The 27,529-nt window shown below is 42.2% G+C and overlaps 1 protein-coding gene across 1 annotated transcript; it reads left to right on the plus strand.

Moving 5' to 3' along the window:
• On the plus strand, positions 1 to 24,355 carry WDTC1 (WD and tetratricopeptide repeats 1). Its single transcript, XM_083369855.1, has 16 exons — positions 1 to 290; positions 5,711 to 5,859; positions 7,191 to 7,274; positions 9,066 to 9,112; positions 10,076 to 10,187; positions 10,772 to 10,959; positions 11,426 to 11,608; positions 12,606 to 12,700; positions 13,092 to 13,207; positions 15,044 to 15,119; positions 16,712 to 16,808; positions 17,245 to 17,418; positions 18,286 to 18,521; positions 19,962 to 20,130; positions 21,197 to 21,389; positions 23,192 to 24,355. The coding sequence occupies exons 2-16, from the start codon at positions 5,731 to 5,733 to the stop codon at positions 23,387 to 23,389; spliced, it is 2,097 nt and encodes a 698-aa protein (XP_083225981.1). The 5' UTR covers positions 1 to 290; positions 5,711 to 5,730; the 3' UTR covers positions 23,390 to 24,355.
• The last annotated feature ends 3,174 nt before the right edge of the window (positions 24,356 to 27,529 follow it).

Consider the following 27,529-nt stretch of genomic DNA (forward strand, 5'->3'; position numbering starts at 1 on the left):
CAGGGGAGGGAGGGAGAAGAGGAGGGGGAGGCGGCGTTGGGGGCTTGCTGAGCCCGAGACAGCTGGAAAGGATAAACAGAGGCGGGGGCCGCGGAGGTCTCGGGTCCCGGCCGGGCCGGGCAGTGCCGCTCTGCCTGGCGAGCGGCTCAGGCGGCCGTCCAGCCACACTCTCACCTCCTGGAGGGGCCCCTGCCCTGGCACAGGGGTCAGGCCGCCCCCTGCATGGAAGTTCGGGGGCTTCGTCCACTGGCTGCTGCGGCTGCTGAGCCTGCCTTGAGGAGGCCTGACAGGTAACTCCGGAGCTCTCCTCCTCCGCCTCCGCCCGTCTTCCGCTGGCTGGACTACAACTCCCATAAGCCACGGCCGAGGGGGGGGCAGAGGCAGTCTCTGCAGCTGGGGAGCGACGGGGGGGAGGGGGAGGAGGAGGAGGAGGAAGGCTTTCCTGCTTCCCCCAGAGGGGTCCGTGGTCGTCGTCCTCCCCCCTCCGCGCCCCTGGATTTCTCGTCTCTTGTCCCCCAAATTTTTCGTGCCTCTTCCCAGCAGATTCCAAAGGGATGGTGGGTGGGCTGGGAATCTGCCTCCCCCCCAAAAAAAACCCTGCCACTGGTCTCCTCCCCCCCCCACTCCAAGAGAGAAAAAGATCTTGGGGCACCTGCTTTCCTGTTGCCAAAGATTTTTGGGAAATGTCTTCCCCTCCAGCGGGGGGGGGGGTTGCATCCAACTTTGCCCCCTTTCGCCAGCCTGGCACTAACTCTCCAGAGTTTTGGGATGGGTGTCTCCTGCCCCATCCTGATCTTCCAGGAGATGCTGTCGGGATCCCAGGAACTACTGAGTGTGAAGCATCTTTGAGAGCCCAAACTTCCTTCCCCCACCCCCCCACAAAAACTTCTGGCAGAGGAGCAAGGAGACTGTGTGCTTTAAAGTGCACTCTGCGGGGAAAGTGAGAAGTAGAGCAAATACTTATAAGGCACCACAGCTCTCTCTCTCTCTCCCCGGCCACTTGTCTGCTCTCTCAAACTCCTGCTTTTCTCTCTTGGAAGAGCTTTTTACCTAGTCTGTGTGCTGGTTGTTGGTGTTACAATGAATGGGGCAGGGGTGTAGGTTTCTTGTGGACTCAAGTCTTTGGGTTGAACCAGCTGTGGTGGAATGAAAATAACAGCATTCTGAAATATTTCCTGAGCATGTGCACAAGCTGTTGCTCACTTCCTATTGCTCCTACTGTACAATATTCCTAGCACTGATCTGTCAAGTTTGTTTCCATGCTGCAGCTTTTCCCTGCTTTACTGTAGTGAGAGTCAAAATTCTTCGTAAAAGCAGTTGCTGAGTTGAAATTGCATGGAATTAATGAGGGTTTGTTAGACTTGGGGGTTGATGTGCAGTTGTATTGATTGTGGCTTAGTGTTACATAAGAATCGGGCCTTGAAAAAGCCTGATTTACTCTTTGAGTGATTAATGTCTTTCTTAGCTTATTGGGTTTCAGTGGCTTATAATTTCTACCAATTATCACACTAAGGATCTTGTTATGGGGAAGTGATTTTTGGTTTGCATGACTTACTTAAACATAAATTAATCACATAGGGCTGTGTTTGGCCAAAATGCTAAGACATCATTAATTTCTCTGTGGTTCAGGGTGTTGTGAGAATACAGATTCTGTCATCCTGGGGCTTGCTAGTATATTAGTAGCTTTGGAGGGGTTTATCCGAAATGTTGGCTTCATAAATTCGTAAATAGCTTCACTTGTTGCAGTTTCTCAGAAACATAAACTCTTGGCTATGTTGCTAAGGTAAAACATTTGTTGCATTGTTCTAATTTATATTTTGGGTTTATTTTGCCTTGGTGCCATGTTTTCAGGGCTGAGCATGTGCACATATCCAAAAAATAGTGTTGCTATTAACTTTTACTAGAAGCCTAAATATTAACTTTAAAAACTAGTCCAGCCGGAATTTATGATGAGCATCACATGCTTTGTTGTTTTATTTGGGTTATAGAATCTTGTGTGCCCCCAGTAATTACTGTTAATCATTTCTGGTCTACATGTGTGATCTCATCCAATTGTGACTTGCTCAACAAACTATGACTCAACCTATGTGTGTCCATTTTATATGAATCCTTAAACTTTCTTTCGGATCCCTTTAAGATACAAATTTATACATATATTCCTAAATTATGAGTTGGGGGTTGTATTTCTCTAGTTTGTTTTTCTGGTTTTGATACTTTTTTGTTAAGATTTAATTTTCCGTGTTTAAAAATGAATTTCTTCTAAAAATGCTTCTGTATTTTTAAGAGGCTTCTTTCACCCTAATAACCCAAGCCACATGTCTGATCCAGCAATTTTGGTTTATCAGAAATATGAGAGCTGGAATATGGTATCTATAACGGGAAAATTGAATCGAAAATCTTTTAGAATGAATGAACCTTTATTGTCAAAGTACAACCATGTATATACATTGAGATTGGCTGAGATTAGTATATCATGTGGTGGGCCTTCTGAGCTCAGGTCAGACTATTGACTTAAGAACTAAGTTTTCATTTGTTGCTCTAAAAACATAGAAGCCCCAACCTATTTTTTTCTCTTATTGCAATAGCAACTTTTAGCATCCATAGCTTTACAATGTACTTAATATATGAAGGGAAACTTTAAAAATGATTTCTCCAAGTAATAGTCATTAGAAAAGCATTTTTCAGATTGATGGTAATTAGTACCTTCTGTCATCGCTTCTTCTGGGAGCAAATTATATTAGTTATTACACCTTTCTTCATCTTCTGAAACTCTACAATTCAGTTCCCAGAATTCTGAGCAACAGGCACGCTGGTTTTGAATTCTGGGAATTTAAGTTACATATCTGAAAGATGACTTTGTCAGGCAAGACTAAACTATGGAGACAGATAACTACACTTAGCAGTCCTACAGAATTGTTTTCTAATCCATTGCAGAATGCCTCTGTAATTGAGATTACATATGTAAAATATTAAATTGCTTATATATTAGGCAAGTATTAGAAAAAAAATTACTTGTAGTTACTTTCCAAACATTTTGTGGCATCTTCTAAAGCCAGATGTATTATCTTTTTTCGATTGAGAGCTGCACGGGCTCTTTGAAAGATGTCAGAAGAGGGTGCATTATAAAAAAAATGAGCAGCACCAGAAACAAAATTAAATTTAATTGAGGGTATATTTATTTTAATCAATTCCCCATTAAATAATATGATTACTACCATATACTTCAATAGCAACAGTATTCATGTTAAATATAATTTTGAGAGCAGTAAGGCATTTGATAAAGTAGATCACAACCTTCTACTTGATAAGATAGAAAAATGCAGGTTAGATAGAATCACCACCAGATGAATTCGTAGCTGGCTGACTGGCCGTACTCAGCGTGTGGTCCTCAGTGGAACCGCATCTACGTGGAGGGAAGTATGTAGTGGGGTGCCCCAGGGCTCTGTTCTGGGCCCAGTGCTCTTCAACATCTTCATCAATGATTTGGACAAAGTGATGAATGGGAAACTCATCAAATTTTCAGACGACACCAAGCTGGCAGGAATAGCCAACACCCCAGAAGACAGGCGTAAGATACAGGAGGATCTGGACAGACTTGAACACTCGGCGCTATCTAACAAATTGAAATTCAGTGGTGAAAAAAGTAAGGTTCTACATTTAGGCAAGAAAAACCAAATGTACAGGTATAATATAGGGGGTACCTTGCTCAATAGTAGTAACTGTGAGAAGGAACTCGGAGTCCTAGTGGACAGTCACTTAAATATGAGCCAGCAGTGTGCTGCAGTTGCCAAAAAAGCCAACACAGTGCTAGGCTGCATTAACAGAGGAATAGAATCAAGATCACATGAAGTATTAATACCACTTTACAATGCCTTGGTAAGGCCACACCTGGAATACTGCATCCAGTTTTGGTCACCACAATGTAAAAAAGATGTTGAGACTCTAGAAAGAGTACAGAGAAGAGCAACAAAGATGATTAGGGGACTGGAGACAAACATATAAGGAACAGCTGCTGGAATTGGGTATGTCTAGTCTAATGAAGAGAAGGGTGAGGGGTGACATGATAGCAGTGTTCCAATATCTCAGGGGCTGCCACAAAGAAGAGGGAGTCAAGCTATTCTCCAAAGCACCTGAAGGCAGGACAAGAAGCAATGGATGGAAACTAATCAAGGAGAGAAGCAACCTAGAACTAAGGAGAAACTTCCTGACAGAACAATTAATCAGTGGAACAACCTACCTCCAGAAGCTGTGAATGCTCCAACACTGGAAGTTTTTAAGAAGAGACTGGACAGCCATTTGTCCGAAATGGTATAGGGTTTCCTGCCTGAGCAGGGGGTTGGACTACATGACCTCCAAGATCCCTTCCAACTTTATTATTATTATTATTATTTGATTGGTACACTTTTGTTATCAGTACAGGTAATCCTCAACTTATGATCAAAATTGGGACAAAAAATTTTGTGGTTAAGCAAAGTGATTGTTAATTGAGACATGTCCAATTTTATGACCCTTTTCCCAAGGTTGTTAAGCAAATCACTGCAGTTGTTAAGTGAATCACACGGTCACTAAGCAAATACAGCATCCCCCATTGACTTTGTTTGGAAGCCATCTGGGAAGGTCACAAATGGCAGTCAGATGACCACAGGACACTGCAACATGGCAGTTGCCAAGCACCCAAATTTTGATTATTTGACCCGGGTTGCTGCAATGATTGTGAAGATTGGTGATAAATGATTGATTAAAGTGCTATTATAACTTTGAAGACTCACTAAATAAATGGTTTTAAGTCAAGAACTACCAGTATAGCCTGGCTAGCTGAAAACATTGTGAGAATAAAATAACAATTATTTTTTCTTTAGGTACTTTTGTGAATGATTAGAATAGCAACACACCAGCAAGCTCCTGATCACCAATATCCAACCCATAATGACTTCCAGCTCACCATGGAAGTCATGAATGGAACATATAATAAGCCTTATGTTTCATCTTCCAAAATGTACCTCTCTTTTCAATTTCATCACTGTAGTTGTTAGAGGAAGCTTCCATCCTTAATATTTCAGAGGTCTTCAAATATTTCATCAATTCTGCTGCGCTACGGCAGGATGGAATGATGTTCTTTGATATCCTTAGTGCTTTTGGGAACAGCTTTGCAATGGGCTAAAACCTAACAGTTCTTGGCTGTCTGTGTTAAGTATTGATGTTGAAGCTATCAGGATTGTATATATTCCGTTGACATTCTGCATTGTTGTGCCATTTCTCAACATTGGAAGAAAATTCTTATTTATTTTTGAATGCAACTTACCTGAAAAAAGAATCTTGACTACAGAGTTGTTTGTATTGTACACATAATAGTCACTTTTTATTTTATATGGTTCCTGTAGTCACCATATAAGTGTTTATCCTGAAAATTGGTGGATGTCTTAAAATGAGATCCCTGAGTGATCGTTTAAAACTCCTGAAAGCCATTGGGTGGGAAGCGTATTTTATTTTATTTTCCACTGAGAACTACGGTATTATCTAAGAATTTAGACCAAAACTCCGTCTATGGAGAGGGATGTAGGTAGCTTTAGAAATCGAACAGCTGAGGGAAATATTTGAAAACCTCAAGATTAAAATTTCCCTTTTTCGGCTAGAACAGCTCCATAATTTGATGTATAAATAATTTCAAAGCTTTCTCCTCTCTCCTCCCCCACTTCCCTCCAAACTACAGGTAATTACCATGCCTTCTCAATGGACGTGAACTCTGCTGGAATGCTTGGATTCACAGCAACACCATCACTAACTTGCTTTCATAGGCCCTATTGTGAGAAGATGGCAAAAGCAAATATTACCAGAGACCTCATTAGCAGGCAGCTCAAGGTACTTCTTGTCTTAAAGAGTCATGAACAGCATTTTGCTAGAGGGTGAGCTGAAGTGGAGGAGGATAGCTTTTAAATAGGCCATCTTGGGGACTGATTTTCTTGTTGCTCCTGTCTGTTTGTTTGTCTTGTTCGTCAGAGACTGCTTTGTGTCTTTGCCAGAAGTCATGCCCAAAATGAATGGAACAAGCTGCTGGGTCCTTATTCATCCTTTTTTTCATTCTTTGCATTGTTAGAAAGAGCTCTGAGCAGTTTGCAACAGATCCTTCCTGTTGATCCTAGGCGCTCCCTTCTGCTATTGTGCATTCAGATTATTCTCCCTGGTTTTTTATAGAAAACTTGACAAACTGTGGTTACTGCTTATCGTGATCTTCTGATTTGCAAGCTCGTTAGACGCCGACTGGATGACATTTCTATGAGGTGTTTAGGAAACCATGTTGTTCATCTGTCTTCATCAAAATGCAAAAGACATCAAGTCTTGTGCCCCATTGTTTAGTCTTGAGGCCCATAATGTTCAACATTTTAATGTCTTGGATGAAGAGATAGAAATAGGTGAATAGATACATGAAGATGAAGAGAGAGAGGGAATTTGCAGATGACACAAAATTGGAGGGATAACTAATGCTCTGGAAGATGGAAATGAAATGTCTATGGAGATTCTCAGTCGTCCAGGTCATGGTTGTCCCGAAGGTGCTTTTTCAAAAGGCAACCGGAATTGTTTTTCCTTGAAGACATTTCGCTTCTCATCTAAGAAGCTTCTTCAGTTCTGAATGAATGGTGGAGAATGGAAGGATTTATATTCCTTGCAGTCATCTGATCGTTAGCACTCTTTCTGAGAGTCGTTGAGGCCACTTGGAGGTTTATCTGTGCCCTCAGGGTCACCTGAATAGATGAGGAGAAAAGGTTCTGCAATTTCACTTGTTAACAAGCTGAATGTGAAACAATGTATGTCAGTATCTAAAAACAGGTATTTTTACATGCAATTTTAAGCTGCATTCATAAAAGCATGCATGGTTCCCAAATCAAAGCGAGCCAGAATCTTTTGGAGTGGGTGACCATAAATCCAGTAAATCTCCGCTTTAATCTGTATTGATTAGTCTCACTTTGATTATTACATCCAGTTCTGACTGTTGCATTTCAGGAAAAAGTCAGTCAGTAGAGTAGATCAGGGAGGGGCTAGTTAGATGGGCCTGGATATTATTATATTTGTATGAGTATTTGAAGATCAAATGTATCTATTCTCCTTAATTGTGTCGTACGCTGAAGAATTATGGTTGGATGTAGATTGTTCTTAAGGCTTCTCCATTAATGGTATTTATCTGTTCTTTATAGGAAAAAGGTGCCCTCAGTTTTGAGCGACACTATCATGTTACCGACCCCTTCATTCAGCGTCTGGGCTTGGAAGCAGAGCTGCAAGTAAGTGGAAGATGGTCACGGTAGCAAAAAAAATAATTTCTTGATTTGTAAAGCATTTTCTAGTGCAGGGGTAGGCAACCTCGGCTCTTTTATGACTCATGGACTTCAACTCCCAGAATTCCTGAGTCAGCTATGCTGACTCAGGAATTCTGGGAGTTGAAGTCCATGAGTCATAAAAGAACCAAGGTTGCCTACCCCTGTATCTAGTCTATTGAAAGTTAATTATTCCTAAGCTTTTCTATCTTATTTCCCCTACTTTTTTCTTAACGTATTTCATTCATACTTAACAGGTTGAAAAGATAATAGGAAGGCCTTACTTTGCTGATCCCCAGGCAAACGATTATCACCCAATTTTTATCTTAGCAGGTTATCAAACATCAGTGTGACTGGATTGCCAGGCCTGAGATTGTTATGGGGAATTCTATAACTGCCGTCCCTAGACCAGTTGTTTATTAGGGCCAAATTTAGAGTTGCTAGCAACATTTCCCAGTTTGGTCTATGGTGAATCCTTCCAGTAGGAAGAATAGAAGCAATTTCAAAATGGAATTGGAACAAGCAGGGTCATATTTTCACATTCCTAGTGAAATGTTAAAATGTTAATACCCTTCCCCAAAAGAAAAAATAACAAGGAAAATCCTTGGCTCTTTTATGACTCGTGGACTTCAACTCCCAGAATTGGCTGGCTCAGGAATTCTGGGAGTTGAAGTCCATGAGTCATAAAAGAGCCAAGGTTGCCTACCCCCGGGATAGGAGTAATCATCATCTAATTTATTTTAAATTATCCCTCTCTTTTGTTGAGATATTGTGATAATCTGGAGGCAACTGAGAATGAGGGGAGCTTCAATCCGTATTTAGAAGTTATTAGGTTGGAAAGACACCCACACCTAATCAGACTCTACTATAGGTAACCCTGTGTAGGGGTAAAATTGCAGGTAGTCCTTGTCTTACAACCACAATTGAGCCCAAAATTTCTGTTGCTAACAAGACAGTTGTTAAGTGATTTTTGCCCCATTTCATGACCTTTCCTGCCACAGTTAAGTGAATTACTGCAGTTGTTAAGTTAGTAATACAGTTGTTAAATGAATTTGGCCTCCCCATTGACTTTGTTTGTCAGAAGGTCACAAAAGGTGAATCACATGATCCCGGAACATTGCAACTGTCATAAGTACATGCCAGTTGCCAAGTGCCTGAATTTTGATCACGTGATCATGGGGATGCTGCAGCAGTCGTAAGTGTGAAAAGCGGTCATAAGCCAATTTTTCAGTGCTGTTGGAACTTTGAATGGTAACTGAACAAATGGTTGTAAGTCAAGGACTACCTCTATGTATTGTTTCCTAAATTAATCATGCTTTAATGTTATATTTAATATAAGGCAAGGGTTAAAGTTTCATCCTGTTTGCACTATTACAAAAATAGTCTTGTAAATATTAAGGATGCGTGGTTTGCTGACCATACAATTAAAAAATAGCATTGAATAAACCACGAGATGCTCTAGAATTCATTACTTCTCTCTTTACCTCACAGTGTAAGCTGAGATCATTCCCATTGCCCATACGTTAACTCATATTATTTGAATCATGATGTAGGAGGTTTTATTCAGAAGATACACACATAGGCTTCGATGCATTAGGATTAGTAATGGAAGCAAAATGGAACACAATTGAGAGGAAGCTCTGCAAAGCTTCAAACTGCAAGAAAAAATGGGACACATCAAAATATGGTAGATTTCACTTCATCCTTATGAGCGAGTGTTAAATCCGAAATTGGTAAAGCTCTGACTTTTTTTTTTAGGGTCATGCTGGGTGTGTCAACTGCCTTGAATGGAATGAAAAGGGAAAGTAAGTATGTCTCTGAAAATAGATTTGTCTCCAAAGCTAGGAGAAGGGTCTGGGAGTTGCTGGACCACCTTAGTTTGACCTTGAAGACCATTCTTAAATTTTACTTCACCCAATGTTATGTTTGAACATTTAGGAAGAGTGACATACAGTAAGGCAGAACTTATTATAAGTATCTCATGCAATAAACACATATGTCAATAATTGCATAATATAATTCAGAGGCTTTGCTGAAGGTTGAAGAAATGTTTTGCATAAAGAACACAGAGCCTATGGGTTATATTTTCGAGCACCGCAAGAGTTGGATGGCTCTTATGTTTAATTCAGGCTTTAATCTGAATAAGAATGTATCCTTAAGAAAGAGTAGGCGCTTTCTATGAATGCCTATAGAAAACCTGTGTAGCCCAGGGGAGAATTTCTAATAGTATTTGCTGGAGGTATATCTTGTTGACTTACCACCCTAGTGAATGGATTCCTGTTGAGCCAAGTTACAGATATCATTGACAACTGCTCCTTGAGAGTTCTTTGAGTACTCTGAAGTCCCCATTGGCTCTAGATCAACAGTCCCCAACCTTTGTGGTTTGGTGCCCCGGCAGGGGAACTGGCCTGTGCGAGTGGTGGGCTGGTGTGCATGCACACACAGCTTGACTGCAAGTGGAGCTGTGCATGCATGTGTGTGCACACTGGCTCGCACGAGTTGAGCTACATGCACTCGTGCATACTGAACCTCTCATGTGGCCCAGTTCCGAATAGGCCACGACCCGGTAATGGGCCGTGGCCCTGAGGGTTGGGGACCTCTGCTCTAGATCATTGTTTCTCCACCTTAGCCCTTTTAAGGTGTGTACCCCAATGCTTGCTGGGTGTTGTGGCTCAGGTTGGGAAATACTACTCTAGATTGTCACACTTGACGACACGGGTTTACAGCAGTTGTTTGCTAACGCATTTGTGTCTCTCTTGACTTTTCAGCTTGCTGGCCTCGGGCTCAGATGACCAGCACACTATTGTGTGGGATCCTCTGCACCATAAGAAACTCCTTTCCATGCACACGGGGCATACAGCAAACATATTCTCTGTCAAGGTGGGTGGATTTGGAAGAAGGTGGTAAAATAACTAAGTACAGGTAGTCCTCGAATTACAACAGTTTAGTGACCGTTTGAAGTTAGAGTGGCACTGGAAAAAGTGACTTATGGCCATTTTTCACACGACCGCTGTAGCATCCCCATGGTCACGCGATTTACATTCAGATGCTTGACACCTGGTTTATATTTATGACGGTTGCCGTGTCCAAGGGTCATGGACAACCTTCTGACAAGCAAAATCAATGGGGGAAGCCAGATTCACTCAACAACCGTGTTACCAATTTAACAACTGCAGTGATTCACTTAACAAATGCGGCAGGGAAAGTCGTAAAATGTGGCAAAACGCACTTAACAACTATCTCGCTTAACAACAGAAATGGTGAGCTCACTTGTGGTCATAAGTCGAGGGCTACCTACAATAGTTTTGTCAAGAATTAAATGTTGAGGTTAGGATGAGTACATACTTGACTTCTAAGCCAATAATCTCTGGCTCTTGAATGACTTGCTCCTCCAAAGATGTCTTTTTATCTACCCGTAGGAAAGTCTTTCTCGCCATAAAAAATATCGCGCTTATTTTCCACAGTTCTTGCCTCATGCAGAGGACCGGATACTTATTACTGGGGCCGCTGATTCCAAAGTGCATGTCCATGACTTGACTGTCAAAGAAACGATCCATATGTTTGGGGATCACAAAAACAGAGTCAAGCGTATTGCCACAGCTCCGATGTGGCCCAACACCTTCTGGAGTGCGGCTGAAGATGGGCTAATCAGGTACAGTTTCTCTGGTGTTCTGTGTGAACCCTGTTTAGGGTTCCACTGTGTTTTAATTACTGTGTTTGCAAAAAATGTTATGGCCAAACCAATAAATTATGGTAGGGCTTCAAACCAGGACTCTGTATTAAGATGATCCTCTAAAACAGGGGTCTTCAGACTTGGCCCTTTTATGACTTGTGGACTTCAACTCCCAGAATTTCTCAGCCAGGCACGCTGGCCGAGGGATTCTGGGAGTTGAAGTCCACAAGTCAAAAGGGCCAAGTTTGAAGACCCCTGCTCTAAAACATGATTTTATTGAAATTAGAATTGATCAATCCACCGATACATTGCTTTTAATAATTAATTTTATAATTACTTAATTCACTTTTCCATGGTGGGGTCAAAGTGTGATCCTGCTGTTTGCTTCTGATTCCTGAAGGCCTGCTAATAACTTTCATTCTTCCTTATTTTTATTTTTTTTTAGACAGTACGACTTGCGAGAGAATAGCAAACACTCAGAGGTTCTGATAGACCTAACAGAATACTGTGGGCAGCTTGTGGAGGCAAAGTGTCTCACCGTCAATCCCCAGGACAATAACTACCTTGCAGTGGGAGCTAGCGGGCCCTTTGTCCGCATTTATGACATACGCATGATCCACAACCACAGGTAACAGAAGTGAAGACGGATAACTTAGACGGCTAACTTCTGAAGTGCAAAAAACATTTTTGATTGAATCTATGCAGCAAGCAACACATTCAGATTCCATATAATCTTAGGTTTTTTTTAACTACCGTATCTAACATGACTGAAGATACCCTGTTGCACAAGCACATATACACTTATGTACTCTTGTTTACGGCTGGAAGAAAACATAGACAGTTAATTGTGGGGGGCGGAAGAGCAGGTAATCATTATAAAATATTGCATATTATTTCTCTTTAAAAAAATTTATACTTCGCTGTGTGTGTGTCTGTATTTGTGTTAGTGTGTGTGTCTACACATGTGTTTTGTTAGCTTGCAGATATATATGCTTGTACAGGTAGATCTTGACTTAAGACCACAATCGGGACTTAGATTTCTGTCGTAAGGATGGTTGTAAAGCAAGTCATTACTGTGCTGGACCCATTTTTATGGCCACGTGATCATTAAGCAAATCCAGTTTCCTCCATTGATATTTTTTTGTTAGAAACAGGGTAAGAAGGTTGTGAATTGCAATCATATGGGTCTCAAGTTGTAAATACAAGTCAATTGCCGAGCACTTGAATTCTGATCATGTGACCGCAGTGATGGTATGATGGTTGCTCGGGCAAGGACAGATCGCAAAAATCACTTTTTTCTTAGACTTTGAACCTTATCTGAACAAGCAGTTGTAGGTCGAGGACTTCCTGTAACTCCAAATAATATTTAATGACGTTCAGTTCACAAAAAAGTCTGCCCTAGTCAGTTTGTTAATCTGAGATGCTACACATCTCAGTCTGTTGCAGTAAAATTTACAAAATCTACCAGAGGTGCGCCAGTATGTTGACATAACTATGTGAACTTTGTCTCTCTAATATGCCTGGGCTGTCATGATTTTTTTTCCTCCCTCACAAATAGAAGGAGAAATGTCTTGAGGAGAAAATGTATGTACAAATAGAAGTTCCCCTCTCTCTTTTTTGGCTAGAAAAACCATGAAACAGAACCCGGCTGCGGGGGTCCATACCTTCTGTGATCGACAGAAACCCCTCCCAGATGGTGCTGCTCAGTACTACGTAGCAGGTAAAATTATCTCTGGATGGTGCCCCACCAGGAGATGGCTTGAGTGTATTCAACAAATTTATTTATTTATTTATTTATTGGTGGAGGGGGAGGGGAAAGCCTCTTATGGTGAGACAGGAGAGTCTATTTGAGCAATTTGCACTTGGGTGGAGTAAAGATGGATCCTTAGCTGTTGATTGCTTGTGCTGCAAAGTAGTTGATGCCTTCTTCTTTTTTTCTTTTTTCTTTTTTTGCTGAAAGTGGATTTTGCATAATAAATGGAGGTGGCTCTTTTATTACTTTAATGGATTTTTGTATTTCCTTGCAAACACTTAGCTAAGCAGGTCCATTCCATCAATTGTACGTATTAATTGTGCTTGGGGTTTTGTTGTTTTTTTTTGTTTTTCTGTAGGGCATCTTCCAGTGAAATTACCCGACTACAATAACCGTTTGAGAGTTCTGGTAGCTACCTACGTCACTTTTAGTCCAGATGGCACAGAGCTCTTGGTCAACATGGGAGGAGAACAGGTAATCTAGCAGTGTTCCAGTATCTGAGGGGCTTCCACAAAGAAGCGGGGTGTGGGTGTGTGTATGTCAACCTATTCTCTGAAGCACCTGAAGGCAGGACAAGAAGCAACGGATGGAAACTAGTCAAGGAGAGAAGCAACCTAGAACCAAGGAGGAATTTCCTGACAGTGAGAACAATTGACCAGTTGAATTGAGTGCTCCATCACTGGAGGTTTTAAAGAAGAGATTGGACAGCCATTTAAGGTGCTGATTTAAGGTGCTGGTACTTACCTTTAAAGCCCTACATGGCTTAGGCCCGGGATATCTGCAGGACCGTCTGCTGCCGGGGACGACTTCCCATCGCCCAGTGCGCTCACACAGAGAGGGCCTCCTCAGGGTGCCGTCGGCTAGACAATGTCAGCTGGCGACCCCCAGGGGGAGGGCCTTCTCTGTGGGAGCGCCAGCCCTTTGGAATCAACTCCCCCTTGAGCTTCGGATGGCCTCGGACCTCCGGTCCTTTCGCCGCGACCTCAAGACGTTCCTTTTCCATCAGGCTGACCTGGATTGATGATGGGTTTTTAAAAGTTTTATTTTAACTGTGTAATTAATATTTGGGGCTGTTATTTAATTTTTTCTTAACTTTTGTACTGTTGGTTTTTTATTGTTGTTAGCTGCCCTGAGTCCTCTGGGAGATAGGGCGGCATATAAGTCCCATAATAAATAAATAAATAAAATTTGTCCGAAATGGTATGAGGTTTCCTGTTTGAGCATGGGGTTGGACTAGAAGACCTCCAAGGTTCCTTCCAACTCTGCTATTCTGTTAATCATCTGCTTTCAACATCTCACTGAGCTGATTTCAGCACTCAGTTGGGCTGATTCAGCCATTGTGAAATATCAGTACATGTAAATGGTCAACCTCAGACGGCCTTCAATCCATTTATAAATTTCCCAACACTTCAAAGCTGTTCTAGCCATCCCACACCCATCACCACTATACTGAATGTGACATATTGCACCCAGTAATTGCTGCTTTCTCAAATTGTTCCTATAATGACTACTGCAGAGGCAAAAGCTGATGAAGGTCTACAATGAATTAGTCAGAAAATAAATGATCATGGAATTCTGCCGTAGTCAGCATCAGGTTCCCCTGATCAGAATTTGCCTGCAAATCTTTTGCCCCGACTCCATACAGGTAGTCCTTGACTTATGACCATGATTGTGACCAGCATTTCTGTTGCTAAGCTAAGGCAATTGTTAAGTAAATTGCACACAATTTTATGGCATTTTAGCCACAGTTGTTAAGCAAATGATTGCAACAGCAGTCGTTAAGTGAATACAGCTTCCCTCATTGGCCTTAGGTAACTATTCTTATTCTCATGAAGAGGTTTGGGAGCCGTTAATACCAAAAGCTGGGAGTCTGTGATCTGCCCTCATCAGGCAGAGTGGCTTCCTGAGGCAAAAGATGACCCATTCTTTAGATTTCTAAGAACTGAAATTGATTTTTCTCATGGCTTAGTAGATGAAGCCAAATTTTCTGCTGTTTTCATGCAGGTTTGAATCCCATTTTATGAGAGACCTTTTTGTAAAAGCACATTTTCCTTTGCCCTACAAAAGCACAAGTAGCTTCCACTAGACCAGGGGTAGGCAACCTTGGCTCTTTTATGACTCGTGGACTTCAACTCCCAGAATTCCTGAGCCAGTCCACGAGTCATAAAAGAGCCAAGGTTGCCTACCCCTGCGCTAGACTTACATGTGTTCATCAGCACCAAGTCAGTGTTTTCTTGTAAGTTAATTCTGGCTGAAAAAATTACTATTCCTTTGTGGTTTGTCGGTTCATTGCCTTTCTTTGATTTTTAGGTTTACTTGTTTGACCTGACTTATAAGCAGCGGCCATATACTTTTCTCCTGCCAAAAAAATGCCACACTTCAGGAGGTAAGAAGGCTGTGCTTTTCTTAAAAGGCAGAGGTTGCATTGCATTGTTTTTCAAGGCATTTTTGTGTGCCCCTACCTTTCCATTTCAAGTCACCATGGTCACTAATTAAGATTTTGGAGAGACTATTTGGTGTTGTATTTCTAAAGTTGCAACTGCAGAGCCAGGGCAGTTGCATCCTAGCTCCAACAATTTCACACACGGCACTTTATTGCACAGTGTCACTTTTCAGTCCTCTCCACAAGCTCTAACGTATTATCAGGAATTGTAGCTTTTCAGATCTGCTGAGCTATCTTTTGGGTCCTTATTCAAATTAATACTGATAGAATAAATGTGAATTAACTAAACACAACACCTGCAAAATAACAGCAGGCTTCCAGGAGACATTCCAGCAGATGTGAAGCTCACTACCAAATAGTTTTCAGGGTTATTTAATAACATGCTAAGTTTTGAAACGTAGGCTGTAGAACTGGAGCGGAAAATGCAAAGCAAAATGCAAACTTGAGAGGGCTGCAAGTACCCCAAGTCATTTCAAAAAGCAATGAATGAAGCATTTGTAATACTTGTTTGTTTAGAGTAGAAAGAAATGAGAGCTATGTTGGAATAGCTTACTCGTTAATAACACTTAATACCCTTTTTAATAGAAGTGATATTGGGATTTTGCGGGCATATCTCATACAGTTAGTCCTTAACTTACAATCACAATTGTGACCAGAATTTCCTTTCCTAAGCAAATCAATATTTCCAGCTATTTGTTCCTCTTATTGCGTTCAAAGTGAGATTGGTAGGTTGGTGGATTCCAGTAACACAGATTGATCTTCGCTGGTCAGTTTAGCCGTTGCCTAAGCCAGTCTTACCCTACATACCATCTCCTAAAGTATTAATAGCAATAATTATTTCTATCTGGTTTCTGTTACTTCTTTTCCATCTTTTTGCTCTCTCCAGTCTGTAATTGGCATATTTATGTCATGTCTGTTACCTGTATCTTGACATCTAGCACTGGAGTGGTTGGACAGACGGATATTGCTTGTACTCAGTACAAACAAAGCTCAATGGAGCCACCTCAGTCCATCCAAGGTCCCTTCCGTAGATGGTTGTCTTTCTGCTTTTTCCCTGAGTAAACAGGTCACTATTTCCACTACTTGTTCCTCTTATTGCATTCAAAGTGAGATTGGTAGGTTGGTGGATTCCAGTAATACAGATCTATATTCGCTGGTCAATTTAGCCATTGCCTAAGTCAGTCTTACCCAGCTTACCATCTCCTAAAGTATTAGATGTCAGACTGATTAAGCTTTTTTTTTTTTTGCTTGCAGCGCTGGGTCTTCTCCCAGGTTGCTAATTTCCCCAAAATTGAAAAACCGGACTTTACAAAAAAAAATGCTTATCTGCCACTTGCAGTTTACCCTTGGTTCAGACTTATTTTACTCCTTATGGTTCTATCATTTTATTTCTACGTTGCTTTGCTTCCCCGAAGAGCCCAGAATGGCTTACGAGAATGCAATAAAAAATACCTTAAATAAACCATTCCAATAAAACCCAGCGTTTAAAGCCATAGCTAAAAAAATTGAAGCACTCTTCATTTCATGGCCCACAGAGGTGCAGAATGGGAAAACATCAACCAACGGCGTGTCGAATGGCATCCATCTCCACAGCAATGGGTTCCGGCTGTCTGAGGGGCGAGCCCATGTCAGGTAAGGTGTCCTCCTTTTGTGCCAACAGTATCTAGTGCTGCTTCTCCTCCTCCTTGCCTAGACAAAACATTCATGCAGAGACTGCTTGGCTAGGAATTGTGTTGGCCACAACCAGGGGCAATTGTTGCATCCAGCAAGAAGCAGTTGCATATCCCTAGTTTTTGAAGGGGAGGGACTGTAAAAGCTGGGTTCACTTCACGAGCATGCATGCACTCCATGGGCCGGGATGAAAATACTTGTCTTTTTTTGGGAAAAGGTCCCCTGGAAAAACCTCCCCCAAACCTATTGCAGCATCATTTTAACCCGAGGTCTGCTAGGACTTCCATATGCAAGCTGATTGCTTGATAATCCATCCAGCTTATGGTTGATGCAATAAGCCATGGCTAAACCCATCATGGATTAGATTGATGTGTGAACCAAGTTTTGGTTTCTGCAGCCCACAGGTAGAGCTACCTCCCTATCTCGAGAAGATTAAGCTGCAGGCCAATGAGGCTTTTGCTTGCCAGCAGTGGACTCAAGCCATCCAGCTCTACAGCAGAGCTGTTCAGAAAGCCCCCAACAACGCCATGCTCTATGGGAACCGAGCAGCTGCTTACATGAAGCGCAAGTGGTAAGTGACCTCTCCCTTCCTGGGAGACCTGGCTACAACCAACATCTCTAGCCAACTGGCATTGAACTTCATGAATTATTCCACACAGATTCTAGATCCCAGGTTACGTGAATGCGTTTTCCGTAAGAGGCTCTCGGTGTAATTTTAGAGGTCAGTGGAATCTTCTGGATTGTTCTCTAGTCAGAGGTGCTTGATGGGATTCATTCTGTACTGGAAAGTTGGAATTTCTGCATTCCTACAAGATTTCTATCCTCCCAACAGAATTCGGCTGAGAGAATTTGGACATCCACTATATCTCATCTGGTTTACCTTGGTTCTTAGAATGACAGAAATAAAACCAACATCCTGTTTAGAGGGAATTGTGGAATCATGTGCAGCTTGGTGATTCTTTGCACATAGGGAATCCATAGTTCAACCCGTAAGGTCTTCCAGATAGGGTTCTGAAATACTGGCTGGCCTCTTATAACTGGGCGGTGCAATGGCTCAGCGAGTTAAGATGCTGGGCTTCTTGGCTGGAAGGCTGACAGCCCAGGTTCAAGGCTTGAACATCGCGTGATGGGGTGAGCACTCTCTTCGCCTAGCTCCTACCCACCTAGCAGTTCGAAAGCATGCAAATCTGAGTAGATAAATAGGTTCCACTTCGGTGGGAAGGTAACAGTGCCCCATGATGTCATGCTGGCCACATGACTGGACTAATGTCTTTAGAAACAGAGGTGGGCGCTGCCTCTAGAATCAGCCACGACTAGCGGAGTTCCTTTCCTTCCTCTGTTAATTCAGAGGATTAGGGGCACCTTCCTACATCAGTATGCAAATATGTGCTGTCGGTGGTGAGAGAATAAAAGAATATTTCCAACTTGATTTTTGCAGGGATGGAGATCACTATGATGCGCTCAGAGACTGCCTAAGGGCCATCTCCCTGAACCCTTGCCACTTGAAGGCTCACTTCCGCCTGGCCCGCTGCCTCTTTGAGCTGAAGTACGTAGCAGAAGCCCTGGAATGTTTGGATGATTTCAAAGGAAAGTTTCCTGAGCAAGCCCACAGCAGTGCTTGCGATGCTCTGGACCGGGACATAAATGCTGCCCTTTTCTCCAAAAGTGATAATGGTGAGGGACTAAAAAAAGACAACACCTTGCACTCCTGCCCTAACTGTGAAAACAGCACAGATTCTTTATTCTTAAAGGGGTAAAATTTTAAGATATACCTAACAGTGGTGTAGAGGGGACGTGGTGGCTCAGTGGGTTAGGACGCTGAGCTGGTCGGTCAGAAGGTCAGCAGTTTGGCGGGTCGAATCCCGAGTGCCGTGTAGCAGAGTGAGCGCCTGTTACTCGTCCCAGCTTCTGCCAACCTAGCAGTTCGAAAGCACGTAAAAATGCAAGTAGAAAAATAGGGACCACTACGGTGGGAAGGTAACAGCGTTCCATGCACCTTTGGCGTCTAGTCATGCCGGCCACATAACCACAGAGACGTCCTCGGACAAGCGCTGGCTCTTCGGCTTTGAAATGGAGATGAGCACCGGCCCCTAGAGTCGGAAACAACCAGCACGCATGTGCGGGGGAACCTTTACCTTTAACAGTGGTGTGTGTACTGTACGGAGTTAGCTTTTAACATTTTAGGAGGAGAGAAATAACTCCTGTGAGAAGGATAAGTCCACGCATCTTTAAAAAAATGCTGAGACTAAGAAACACTGACCTAGAGGGAAGCATTAGTGCGTGGGGACCAGCTATTTAAATCTGAAACAAAAAATGGAAGAAAATCAGTTAAACCTTGATCATTTAGTGCTGTAAGCCTAGACCAGGGGTAGGCAACCTCGGCTCTTTTATGACTCATGGACTTCAACTCCCAGAATTCCTGAGTCAGCATAGCTGACTCAGGAATTCTGGGAGTTGAAGTCCATGAGTCATAAAAGAGCCGAGGTTGCCTACCCCTGGCCTAGACTAATGTGTAGCTTTGGAAAAAGAAACTAATGAGAATGGGGATCGCTTGGATCAGAAAGTCCTAAATTCACACTCCTTTTCAGCCTTCAATTCACTGTATGGTTCTAGTGAAGTTGCTGTATTACAGTACAATTTCTGTTCCATATCTGCAAAATTAGCTGGGAAAGAAAGGATTGTATAGAAAATTGTCCTTGTGAAATCAAATTATTATTGTTTGTCACACAGTCAACCAGATGTTCAGACTGGATTTGGCATTTTTATCCACCTATCGAGTCCTTTTCAAGGATCCAGAATAGGTAGATGTTGTGTTTCATGGTGTTAGAGGTATCATCACATGTTTCAGCAAAACTGCCTTTTGCAATTGACTGATGGTGAGTTTGTCAATGCCGATAGTGTTCAAGTGCTGCTCCAGTTGTTTGGGATTGCACCTATGATTATTGGTACTACCTTTGCTTTCTTGTACTACATTCGTTCTATTTCTATTTGCAGGTCTCTCCAGTTATTACTTATTAAAAAAAATGCCTCCCATCTCACTTTCATGTGACTCACGTCATTGGTATCTCCCCAAAGTTCCAAAAATAAGTAACTTAGCAATTTCATTTTGTCCAGGGGAAGACAAGAAAGGCAGTGGCCCCATCTGGCTGCGAGCAACTGGCCGCAAGGATTCAATATCTGAGGATGAAATGGTGCTTAGGGAGCGCAGCTACGACTACAAATTCAGATACTGTGGCCACTGCAACACCACTACAGACATCAAAGAGGCAAACTTCTTTGGCAGGTAGGGAAACTCTTTTCAAGATCAAGGGTAGGGGTTTTTTTTGTGGTGTGTTGCTCTCTCCACAGATTCCTTTGCGGGAGGGGGGAGGCGTTATCCAGAGATCTGCATTGGCAGAAGTGGTGCAATGGTTAGGACAGTGTTTCTCAACCTTAGCTGCCTGAAGATGTGTGGACTTCAACTTCCTGGCTGGCTGGGGAATTTTGGGAGTTGAAGTCCATATATCTTCAAGTGGCCAAGACTGAGAAATACAGGTAGCCCTTGACTTGTAACACTTCATTTAGTGACTGTTCAAAATTACAATGGCACTGTAAAAAGTGACTTTGGACCGTTTTCCACACTTAATGACCATTGCAGCATCCCCATGGTCATGTGATTAAAATTCAGATGCTTGGAAACTGGTTCGTATTTAGGACGATTGCTGGGTACCAAGGTCACGTGATCCCCTTTTGCGACCTTCTGGCAAGCAGAGTCAGTGGAGAAGCCAGATTCACTTAACAACCGGGTTACTAAGTCAACAATTGCAGTGATTCATTTAACAACTGTAGCAAGAAAAGTCGTAAAATGGGCCAAAATTCGCATGAGCAAATGTCTCACTTAGCAACATAAATTTGGGGCTCAGTTGTGGTCATAGGTTGAGGACTACCTGTACTTGGTTAAAATGCTAGACTAACTGATTGGAGGATTTTGGACCAGTCACTTTTTCACTCAGCCCAAACTACTAGTCAAGAGCCGTGGTGGCAGAGTGGTTAAAATGCAGTATTGCAGGCTAATTCTGCCAACTGCCTGTAGTTCAGTTCTGAGTGGCTCAAGGTTGACTCAGCCTTCCATCCTTCCAAGGCCAGTCAAATGAACACCCAGATTGTTGGGGGAGATATGCTGACTCTGCAAACCGCTTAGAGAGGGCTGTGAAACACTATGAAGGGGTACATAAGTCTTAAGTGTTAGTTAATGAGTACTACTCAGGGTGTTGGTTCGGGGGAGAAGGGAGCCCTTTGTGCATCTCATACAGAAGGCAAGATATAAATGTAACCAATCGCTAAGCGTGCTCTGTTCGGTTGCCTCCTAGCAATGCGCAGTACATCCTCAGTGGCTCTGACGATGGGTCCTTCTTTATCTGGGAGAAAGAAACAACTAACCTGGTGCGGGTGCTCCAGGGCGACGAGTCGATTGTGAACTGCCTCCAGCCCCACCCGAGCTACTGCTTCCTGGCCACCAGTGGCATCGATCCGGTGGTACGGCTTTGGAATCCCAGGCCAGAAGTAAGATCGGGGACAGGGCTTCTACCGATCAGGCAGAAAGCTCTTCTCTTACAGGATTGGTGCTGTTCTGCAATGGAGAAAACCTGTAACTTCTGACTGAGTTGAGGATGCCTCCTCTATAAAGGAAAAGGCTTATGGCTAGTTATAAGGGCAGAGCTCTGAAATGCCCCATTCCCCCCCCCAGACATAGAATAAAACATTCAGAAATATCTTTAAATATTTATTTCTGTTCAATGATTTTACAGAGAATCAGTCGACTTAACGACCGTAATTGAGCCCGGAATTATGGTGAAGCCATTATTAACACAAGTTGAGGTGTTTACATCACCAGAAATAAATTTCTGGCTTTTTTCATGGTGGTTGTTAAACGAACACCAGGGTTATTAAGCAAACCCATTCATTTAATTGTTTCCCCCCCTCCCAGAAACCAGTAAAAATGGCAAAAAAAACCCGGCAAAAGTGAGTCACGATCGCATGACCGTGAAAAACCTGATCTGCCCCAAAACTGCCCACGTGTAATTACTTAACTGGGGGTGGGGAAGGGAGGCAGTATGACCATTTACAATGACTGCGAGTTCCATTCCATGGCCATCAAAACTTCAAACGGTCATAAAATGAGCAGTCTTTAATCAAGGACTGCCTGTAATGACTGCTTCCATAGAGTGGTTGCTGGTTGGCATCTGGGATTTTTTTCCCTGGGTTTGGTGGTTTTCCTGATACGCTTCTTTTTCTGGATCCTGATTGGTGGAAGGATGGGCTATCATTGTGAAGGAGCTCTTAATGCAAGATTTGCTTGACTAGTCAGAAGTATCATGCTATAACTCAAAATATAGACCAAATCTTGCTAATCAGAATATATATGGCTTTGTGGACAGTATTGGATATGTGTACAAAATATTCAACCCAGTGAAAAATTGTATACCTGTCTAGCACTGTAATGAACCATCTTTCAGGTATCGCAACTTTTTTTTAACTTTAAGCAAAACAGTGACTTTTGTTCTTGCTATGGCAATTATGCTTTAATGTTGACTCCTTAGTTACATGGGGGCAGGGAGATGTTTTCCTCCTCGGGCTCAAAAATCATGAAGTTCCTTTCCATATGTTGGCACAGAAATAACCTTTACAGCATCTTAAACTAAAAGCCACAATATGAGTGATTTCTAAATGATATTTCCGTACCTGACGATAACAGGCCTCATGTGCATAAATCCTGCCCATCCATCTGGCAGATGGAAGCATTATCTAACTGTATTATTAGGCTGACATGCCCTACTGAAGCAAGCAAGGGTTTAGTATGCTGTGTTAAATTAGCCACCATTGGCTGCCTTAGCTTAATGTGCAAATCCATATACCATAAGAACGTAAAACTAGATTTACTAGATCAGGCCAATGGTCAAGCTAGTTCAGCATTCTGATTTCTACAGTGGCCCACTAAACGTATTCTGAAACATCAGAACCATGGCTAGATCATGGCTAGCTCTGATCCTCTTAAGTTATTTACCCAGTCTCTTTTTTTTTAAACTGCCAAATAAGTGACCATCACCACCTCCGATGGCAACAAACTCCTCCGTATGACCACACGTTGGGTAAATAAATATTTCCTTTTGTTGCTTCTGAATTTCCTTATAATTTAATTCTAAACCATGATCGTGCAATGCTACACCACCAAGTCAAACAATCCACTTTTTGTCTTGAAGGCTTCTCTTACTTGCTCTCTGAACGGTGGGCAGAAAGGTTCCCTTTGAGTGGAACAATCAAGTAGTCAACTTGGGGGGCTTTGCTCTTTCCGTTTTGTTCCGCAGAGCGAAGTACTGAACGGGCGAGTGGTAGAAGACATGGAAAGCGCTTCCCAAGCCAACCAGAGGCGGATGAACGCTGATCCCTTGGAGGTGATGTTGATGAACATGGGCTACCGGATCACAGGAATGACTGGTGGTGGGTCAGGAGGCTCGGATGACGAAGACAGCTCTGAGAATCAGGTCCACTGCCGGACCAGCTAAAGCTGAATGGCCTCTCCTTCCTTATTTTTTTGTTTTGTTTTGTTTTGTTTGAAGGGAAATCTAGTTTGCTCCGTTTGAACTTGGAACGACTGCACTGTTTCACACTATGCACAGAATGGGATACGCCAGCGAGGGCAGAAGTGACTGGGTTTGACTGCTGCTACAATTTCTTCCTTTCCCTGTTCTATTAAGCAGCCTAAGTAACGTGGTCTGTTGAGTTTTGCCCTCCCAGCAGAAGCTGGGATTCCTTTTCCACATTGTCTGTGAGCAGTGTACAACTGGTAACCCGTCCCTTCCTCCAGTGTGGCTGGATGGTGGGAAGCATTACCTACATGAGTGTGTTTTGCAGAGAGGTTGTTGAAAACTCAATAAAATGTAAACTCGGGCAGGGATTATGGAATGGTGTTCAATGCTGCGATCTCTGCCCGAAACTCAGCTTGCCTTCCACGCTATGAGTTTGAAATTCAGCCCCCACCGAACAGCTGGTGAATATGTACACGCATCAAAAACACGACCATGAGAAGGTCGCTAAATACATGGGCTCCCTCAGTGAACATGGTTAGGGAAGTACAGAAAGCTGTTATTGGGCAGAGAGACTCACTCTGGTTGGTACCCCACACTTTCCATCTGTCTGCACACAGAAGAAACCAAGAGAAGACTTAACAGTGGGAAGCTACAGCATGAAGCTTGGCAGCTTATATAACATGAGCAAGTAAACTTATCTGATGTGGCAGCTTTTGGAAAACTTAAGTTCCCATCTCTCGGTGGGTAAGGTGGGGTGTTTGCTGAAAAATCTCCTTGCCAGTGGAGACCAAGCTTCAAGAAAGTTATACAGTACCAATATGATAATGAACTGGTTAAAGATTTGGGATAAAGCTGCCTCTTCCCTTATTGCTGCTGTGACCTCCACTGCGCAGTTCTTTTTATTCCTTTCTTTGTCATTAAATCCTAAAGAATCTATAGGAACTTCCTTTCTCATCTTTTTACTGATTCTTTTCATGTAGCCTTCTTTCGTTGAGTGAATGTGGAAAAGATACATAAAGACGTATGTCCTAACAAAATCTTTTAGGAAGGAACTGTATGTCAGGTGGAGCCCTTAGCATTTTATGCCGTTAAGGATTTTTCTAGAACAGCGAATGGCATCATACTGCTGTCCACACAACTTGGGATGCAGTGGCGATGGGCAAGTGAGTTCATTCCTGCCTTCTGTGGCTTTCTCAGTTGGAACTGAAAGCAAATCAGGTTAGTATTGTGCTCGCATTCCCTGATTCATAATTGACTCAAAAAATTGCAGTGAATTTTCTCATCTACTAGCTTGGGTCAACAAACCATAGTTAACCATGATGCGTATGTTAGAAATCTGATTGTCTCTAAAGTCACCGTCCCCATCAGTATGTCCTTAACAAACTATAATGTCTGCATGTGCCTCTTGTGCAAATGATATATGATCATTACATCAGGATGTCTGGTGCAGTTATGTAAGTCACATTATTTGTACAACCATCCTATAACTGCCCACAGTTCCTTGGTTTCTGCCTGCCTGCTAATTCTGGCCAAAGAATACCCTGCAACATGCATTTAGCAGTAGTTTTTCTGACCCAAGCAAGTCACTGTAGACCAGTTTTTTTTTCTTATCAAAATGGCAACTCTTAAGATGTATGCATTTCAACTTCTAGAATTCCCTAGCAATTCTGGGAGTTGAAGTCCATGCATCGTAAAGTTGACAAGTTTGAACATTTCTGCCCTAGACCAGACATGTCAAACACAAGGCCCGGGGGCCGGATCCGGCTCGCAAAGTGGTTTCATGCGGCCCGCAAAGCCATCCTGGAAACAGTGAGGGAACGACCCCCACTGCCTTGGCCCTGGCCCAGAGACCCTCCTTCTGCCAGAGACCCTCAGATCTGTCCCACTCCTGCCCGGGCCCCCATAGGCACCCTTGATGCCAACGATGTGGAGCTGGCCACGCCCACCCAGTAGGCCATACTCGTTCTAGCCACGCCCACCCAGTAGGCCATGCCCACCCTGGCCACACCCACCCGGCCCCCTGAGGGCAACCGCAATGCTGATGCGGCCCTCCATGAAATTGAGTTTGACACCCCTGCCCTAGACTATCTCTTCCCATTGCATTTTTTTCTGTGTCCTCTAATTCCCATTTGGTTACTCCCAATTCTTTCGTTAATCTGAAAGAGGAGGACTCCATTCACATTTTAGGAAACCTGAGGTTTTTTTTTTCTTTTTCCAAATATCTGCCAGTGCCAATCCCAGCCAATTACCTTGTATTGTCAAGGCATTTTCTTTAGCCTACAAAGTGCAGGGATAAGAAAGCTGTGGTTTCTAGTTGTTGATGTAATTCTCACGATCCCCCATAATAGCCATGCTGGCTTAATCTCTGCTGGCAATTGGAATTCAACAATAATGAGAGGGCTACAGATACCTTCTCCCCAACCCTCGTAGAGAATAAGATACTAGGTTGGGTTGATCTTTTTCTGACCTAGAAAAATGCTGGGGTTGAAAGTTATAAAACCAACTGCCATTGTGTATGGAACAAACAATTGTGCAATTTTTCAGTACTTTTTAGATGTATGAAATATTCCAAGAAGCAAGAAGAATGAATTTTGTGTGTAACTGGGTACTTCAGAACTAATTTATTTTTCTATATTTTGAAGACAAGTGTTTTATGTACAGGTTGTAGAGAGAAGTACCAGAGTACACAAGCCCCCACTTACACCTCCCTTGCATGAATAAGTCTTGATAGCCTGAAATTCCTCTCTGTCAAATGCTTCCTCTTGATCTGAATTATGCCCACGTTAAAAAATTTGTAAATCTACCATCAGGGCCCTACTGTAGCCATATTCACAAAGTAGCTACAATGGTAAAAGTGTTAGTTCACAGGACAGCTACCCAAACAAGCATAGACACAAACAGTTAAGGAGACATTTACAGAAATACACTGGCTTATTGCAAAACATTAACCTCTTCGTTCTGTTTCCACAATGCCTGTAGGCGCCCCGCAGTTTTTAGTACAAGACTTATTTAGGTTTCCAGGACATTGCTGCAAATAAAAAGGATGATAAAGACTGGTATTTTGCTTTGCAGCCTGCTTGCTTCCTTTTATTATTTTTAATTAAAAGAAACTTTAATTAGATGGAGGGTTACATCACACATTGTCTACTTTGTTCTAATGAAAAGGAGTAACATTTGCTTTATTGTGCAGCTTCTGATATTAAAGCACCAAGTTCTGTTTATTTTAATTGGTCACTTCTTGGCAGAAAGAGTGGGCTAAAAACAGTTCCATATATTAGAATGCTTGATTCATTCTATTTGTGAAAAAAAGGATCATTATATGGGACTGAGAGAAAATTCTGAAAGAGGAACGGATATGGTTAGATTTGGGCATGTGTCCCATTACTGGATACGGAGAGGACTACTTTTTCCTTTTGGCTAATAACTACTTTTTTAAAAAGCCAAAAAAAGCTATTTTTATAATTAGTAGTGAAATTGCTCTGGTGTATAATAGTTATAAAGAAAAAAAGTCTTAATTTGGGTTGCTGGTGAAGTGGCTGCTTTATATAACTTATCAGGCATTCCAAATAAGATGTTCTTCCTGAAACACTGTTTTTGCAGCAGCCTTAGTTTTTTGTTTTGTTGTTATTCAGAATGGTGTGTTTCTGCTTTTCTGGTTCCTGGAAGAGAAAGGATTAAGTAATTAAACAAAACTTTGTTCTAGTTTTGGTGTCTTTCTGTTTTTGAGACAGTTTTGATCTTGTGTTTATCTACTGTGCCTTTTATGAAGAGCTCACCAGCGGTTTGATATATATGTTAGCTAATGTCCAATCTTCCAGTTTAGCAAAAATAAACCTTAAAGTTTATTTTTTACTTATTCCCCATTTCTAGTTCTCCATTTAAAAGCTGCATCTGTGCTTTATAGAAATAGAGAATTCAATTGTTGATTGAATTGTTTGCCCAAGAAGAATTTATGCCAGTCAACACCGCTAAAGTCTTAGAATCTACACAGTTTCCTACTTAATGAAAGCTAAGTCTTCCTTTTACTGGCTTTTAAAAAGTTTCTAAATGTATCATTTAGAAATAAATAATTGAGTATTGGTCCTCTCTAGTTGAGATGTGTGAATTTGAATGTGA

The sequence above is a fragment of the Vipera ursinii genome (genome assembly GCF_947247035.1).
Source record: "Vipera ursinii genome assembly, chromosome: 9".
Taxonomy (NCBI): Eukaryota; Metazoa; Chordata; class Lepidosauria; order Squamata; family Viperidae; genus Vipera; species Vipera ursinii.

What these genes read in the sequence shown, in the direction of transcription:
- WDTC1 (XM_083369855.1), top strand. Translation starts at nt 5,731, where the DNA reads ATGGACGTGAACTCTGCTGGAATGCTTGGATTCACAGCAACACCATCA. An exon ending in GCTTGGAAGCAGAGCTGCAA is followed by an intron (nt 7,275 to 9,065) that starts GTAAGTGGAAGA and finishes TTTTTTTTTTAG; the next exon opens with GGTCATGCTGGGTGTGTCAA. An exon ending in GCTGAAGATGGGCTAATCAG is followed by an intron (nt 10,960 to 11,425) that starts GTACAGTTTCTC and finishes ATTTTTTTTTAG; the next exon opens with ACAGTACGACTTGCGAGAGA.